The 5,058-nt window shown below is 63.0% G+C and overlaps 1 protein-coding gene across 1 annotated transcript; it reads right to left on the bottom strand.

The window, feature by feature from the left end:
- Positions 1–977: 977 nt before the first annotated feature.
- Positions 978–4,742, bottom strand: ACY1 (aminoacylase 1). Its single transcript, XM_006770626.2, has 14 exons — positions 4,724–4,742; positions 4,430–4,509; positions 4,243–4,347; positions 3,834–3,928; positions 3,502–3,578; positions 3,323–3,412; positions 3,165–3,221; positions 2,816–2,889; positions 2,683–2,732; positions 2,455–2,599; positions 2,287–2,355; positions 1,529–1,608; positions 1,353–1,413; positions 978–1,273 (listed from the first exon to the last, which is right to left on the bottom strand). The coding sequence occupies exons 1-14, from the start codon at positions 4,740–4,742 to the stop codon at positions 1,109–1,111; spliced, it is 1,167 nt and encodes a 388-aa protein (XP_006770689.1). The 3' UTR covers positions 978–1,108.
- Positions 4,743–5,058: the final 316 nt, after the last annotated feature.

The raw sequence follows: 5,058 nt of genomic DNA, 5'->3' as shown, positions 1-5,058 counted from the left end.
GGCTGCCAAAGTGAGGCCTGTGCTCACGTCCCTGGGACAGGGTGTGATCCTGTCCAGTCTGAAACGGGGAGGCGGACCCCAGTCTCACGAGACCCCAGGTCAGGACCTCAGCCAGCTGCTGCCTCGGCCTCCAGAGTGTAGGAAGCACGAGTCCCCGGTTCTTAGTTTCAGACCTTGACTCCCTTGCCTCAGGCTGTGCGGTCGTGGTCAGCTGCCAGCAGACTCTAAAGTGGCTCAGGGACCTGCGTCGGCTGCTGGGGGCCCTGGGAAGGCGAGAAGCTGGCCAGTGTCCTGGCTCCTTGTCAGGACCCGTGAGCAGGGGCTACTGTTACTGTCAGGACGGAGCCTGCAGGCCCTGGGCTTCCCTTCTGGCCAAACTAGGAGCTTCAGAAGCCAGCCCTCCCTGCCACCCCTGCCCACGCTCAGGGAGGTCAGAACAGGACTAGACCAAGGCCGCGAGCGGGCAGCTCAGCTCACAGGCTCACAGCTGACCCCTGGCACCGCCTGGGGCCGAGCGGGGCTGGCTGGCAGAAGCCGACTGTGTGCCCCTCTGTGACCCCTGCCCAGAGTGCTGGGACCCTAAGATGAACAGACCTGTGCACCCCAAACCAGAGCAGGGCCACACCTGCTTCCTGCCTCCCTGAAGGCTGACCGTGCTGGCAGCTTTGCCTTGCCAGCTGCGCCCGCCTGCCCACGTCTGCCAGGGCCCTGCCGGCCTCCAGCGCTGGGTCCGGCGTGTGCTCCCGGAGAGCCAGGAGTAACGCCCTGAGATCTGTTGTCCCCCTCAATGGGAGTGATGTTCCCGACCTCATAGACGTAGATACGGTGGCCGTTGAGAACGGAATGCTGGCCCCTCGTGGCCGGCCACAGGGCTGGGGGCCAGGTGGCTGTACTGTGTGAAGGACACGCAGCCTGGAGTGGTAGGCGGTGCCCAGAGCCAGGCAGTTTCCCTGTCAGCGGGATGATAACCACACACCTTGCTCTACAAACGTGCTGCTGCCAGGTCTCAGCGGCCCTGGCCACACACAGACTTTATTGTGGGGCAGGGGAGACGGGCCTGGGCACGGGCCAGGTGGGAGCTCCAGGGGCAGAGGCTGGGAGCGTGGGCTCAGCTGTCGCTGGGCAGGGCGGGCACGCTGGCCAGCGCAGGCAGCAGCCGTGTGTATATGTCAATCCCACGGAGGAACACGGCCTCGTGCAGCCGCTCATCATGGTCGTGCAGCAGCACAGGTGTGCGGTTCATGGGGGAGAATCCCAGAGCTGGGACCCCCACCTGCAGGGCGAGAAGGAGCCATCAGGGGGAGGCCAGCACCCAGCACCGCCCGCTGCCCACCCGCCTGCGAGCAGCTCACCGCGCGGAGGTAGCGGCTGTCGGTGGCAGCAGGGAAGATCTCCTGCTCCAGCGTGAGGCTCCTGCGGGGGCAGAGCCTGGTGAGTGGGGCGGGCAGGGAAGAGGGCGAGGCCAGGACTGAAGGGCACAGAAAGCGGGAGAGCGGGAAGGGGAGGGGAGGGGGGCCAGTGCGCTCACATGTCCTTGCAGACCCCGCTAAATGCTGCCCACCAGGGGTCTGAGTCATCAGTAGATGTCACTCGGGGCTCCGTCCACTTCTGCGGGGAGAAGGGTGGCAGGATCAGGACAAGGCCTGGGCATCTTGCCCTATTTTCATAGGGTGGGTATGTGCCCAGCACAGGACTGATGCACACACACACAGCCAGCTGGCCAGCCCGCCACCAGCTCCTTCAGTTCCTCAAAGGACCCTCGGCTGCCCTCCGCCAGCTTACTTCCTGTCCATCCTCCAGGTCCCAGCCCAAGCGTCCCTCCCTCCAGACGGCTCTCCCAGAGGATGAGCTCCCCGTCTCCTGGACCATGTTTATACTCAGATAAAAGTATTACCTATTAGCTTCTAAGTCAGTGGTTCTCAACCTTCTGGCCCTTTAAATACAGCTCCTCATGTTGTGACCCAACCATAAAATTATTTTCGTTGCTACTTCATAGCTGTAATATTGCTACTGTTATGAACCATAATGTAAATATCTGATATGCAGGATGGTCTTAGGCGACCCCTGTGAAAGGGTGTTTCAACCGCCAAAGGGGTCGCGACCCACAGGTTGAGAACTGCTGTTCTAAGTACTTGATTCACGTCTGTCCCCTCATGCTGTAAGAATAAGAACTAAGGACTAAACGGGTCATGTGACTCCCCAGGGCACCAAGCACACATTCCTACAGGGACACCACCTGGCAGGCCCAGCCCCCAGCCCCCACAACTCCCGTCATTGGGCCGGTACCTGGACAAACTCGAAGGTGACCCCCTGGCCAGCTGCCTGGCACCAGCCCCGCAGCTGTTCCTCGAACGCCTAGGAGACGGGAGACGAGCTGACCCCTTGGGCTCTCCTGAGCCTGTAGGACAGGGCTGAGGACCCGGCTCCCTCCTCCAAACCCGGTGGAGGTGGCACCTTCAGGTCCACATCCGGGGCCACGCGGAAGTCAAAGCTGGCACTCATGGTGGCCGGGACCACGTTATAGGCCATGCCGCCCTCCAGCTTCGTCAGGTTCACAGAGGTCACGGCGCCCAGCTTCAGGTGGGGGTTTGCCTGCAGCCTGCGGTGGGGACACGGATGAGAACCAGGCTCAGCCTCCCGTCCACACAGGCTCCTGCCCCGCCCGGCCTCCCAGCGCCTCACCTCTGCCTCTCCTTCTCCCGGAAAGCCAGCACGGAGCCCACGACCTTGTGCTGGGAGTGGAGGAGGGTAGATGTGAGAGGCCCCAGGACAGAGCCCCGGGACCTCCCCAATCCCACCCCTGGGCGCCACCCACCAGCTTCTCTGCGGCTGTGTCCTCGATGAACCTCGAGCCGTGGCCGGGCTTCCCGGTGCTCGTTACCCGCACCCCTGGGGGATGCAGGGGAAGGGGCGCCTTCAGCACTCAGCCGGGTGGGCCAGGCCTGCCCCTTGTTCCAAGCTCCCCTCCCGTCTCCTAGGCGTTCGGGACTGTCCCCCAGAACGCACAGTGCAGGGCTGCTTTCTGCCCTCAGATCAGGAAGAAGCCCAGGCCAGAGGGGCCGGGAGGCACAGGTCCTGGGCTCCAGGCCCGCTCAGGCCCCGCCCCTTCTGGCCTAGTCTCCCAACTGCACAGTGACACCCCCGCCTCCCCAAGCCACACTCACACCAGGGGCTGCGCTCGCTGTAGAAGACAGTGAAGGCGTCAGTGGGATTGGCCAGGCCTAAGGAGGGAGGAAAGGGGGTTCAGGGGGCAGGGTGGCCCAGCACCCCCTAGCAGCCTCCCTGTCCCCTCTGGCCACTCAGTGGCCTGCCATCTGCTCACCCTCATCCAGGGCAAAGCCAGCCCTCAGGGCCTTGAACTCAGGCCGCTGCACAAACAGCTCCATGCCTTTGTGACCCCCAATCTCCTCATCTGTAAAAGCGGCAGGGATGGGAGATGAGGGAGCCATTCCCCAACACACCCTCCCCCTCCCTGAAGGAGCCCTGCCCTGCCACGCCCACCTGGCACAAAGGTCAGGTGGATGGTTCTGGGGAAATGGTGGCCCTCAGCCTTCAGCCTCCTCACAGCCTCCAGGTACCTGAGGGGCGGAAAGAGGGTGGGAGCCCGGTGCCGGTGGCCCGGGGGGCCGGCTGGAGACCCAGGCCCTTGGCCCTGCTCGCCACAGCCCGTCCCTGCCCGTCTCCCTGTCCATGCAATGGTTACAGCAGCAATTCCTGCCCAACGCCAGGGGCCAAGATGTTCCTCAGCCCTGAGGTTCTCCAATCCCACCCCAGGTTCCGGGACACTCCAGGGGACAGAGGGGACAGCGGGGACCCGGAATGAGGACACTCACTGGATGCCGACGCACTTCATGTCCTGGGCACCCCTGGCATAGATGTAGCCGTCAGCGTCCTTGAAGGCCTCAAAGGGGTCATGACTCCAGTATTCCTGGGGCAGGGATGGGAAGAGGCCCCAAGGCCCAAGTTCAGTCATTAATCCACTGTGCCCGCTGTGGGCCTGCCCTCAGAGCCCACCGCAAGGGTAACAGGTGGGGTGGCAAAGGTGATAGAAGAGGGCTGACGAGGGCAGCAGACTGCCCCCCCCAGCTCTGCGACCCACCTCCACCCCCACCCTGTGTGTGTATGGAACAGTTGCCAGACAAAGGCTGCTCAAGTGGCATGATGCCCAATGAGGTCAGAGTCGGTGCCAGGACCAGTACCGGGGCTTCCTGCTCATCTGACTTCCCGTCCTCCCCCACTCACCTTGGAGACCGGCACCACATCCGTGTGGGAGTTGAGCAAAAGGGAGGAGAGTTTGGGGTCGGTGCCTGGCCAGGTCAGCACGGTCACCACACGGCCGGGTGCCACCTGGGGAGGACCAGGAGGGAAGTTCAGTGCAGGGCGAGGTGCCCAGGCCCACGTCCGCTCCCCACACAGGGCCCAGGCTCACCTCCACTTTCTGACAGCCCAGGCCCAGCTGGCGGGCTCTCTCCTCAAGGAAGGCCACGGCAGCCCCTGCGGACACAGAGTCTTAGGGCTGCTCTGCTTCCCAGGCTCTCCCCTGACCCCCGGCCCAGGCAGGGCTGGGAGGCACATCCAGAGAGGAGCAGACCCCAAATGCGCTGCTGCCTCCCCAACACATTCCACGTCTGAGACACCCGCATCTAGAGACACCTGCGTCTCAGAGACACCTGCATCTAGAGACACCCGCGTCTCAGAGACACCCGCATCTAGAGACACCCACGTCTCAGAGACACCCGCATCTAGAGACATCTGCATCTCAGAGACACCTGCATCTCAGAGACACCTGCATCTAGAGACACCCGAATCTAGAGACACCTGCATCTCAGAGACACCTGCGTCTCAGAGACACCCGCATCTAGAGACACCCGCGTCTCAGAGACACCTGCATCTAGAGACACCGCATCTAGAGACACCTGCATTTCTGCCCCCAGGAGGAAGTTGTTTTCGGCCAATCAGTGACCCTTTGTGGACGGTCAGGTGGGAAGTTAGTGTCTTCCTTAAAGATGGGGACGCTATGTGCAGGGACACGAGAGTCACCCAGCATCTCCCAGGTGG

Source organism: Myotis davidii, unplaced genomic scaffold (assembly GCF_000327345.1).
Source record: "Myotis davidii unplaced genomic scaffold, ASM32734v1 scaffold663, whole genome shotgun sequence".
Taxonomy (NCBI): Eukaryota; Metazoa; Chordata; class Mammalia; order Chiroptera; family Vespertilionidae; genus Myotis; species Myotis davidii.
The sequence above is the reverse complement of the archived record's forward strand: the minus strand, read 5'-3'. Positions and strand labels throughout refer to the sequence as shown.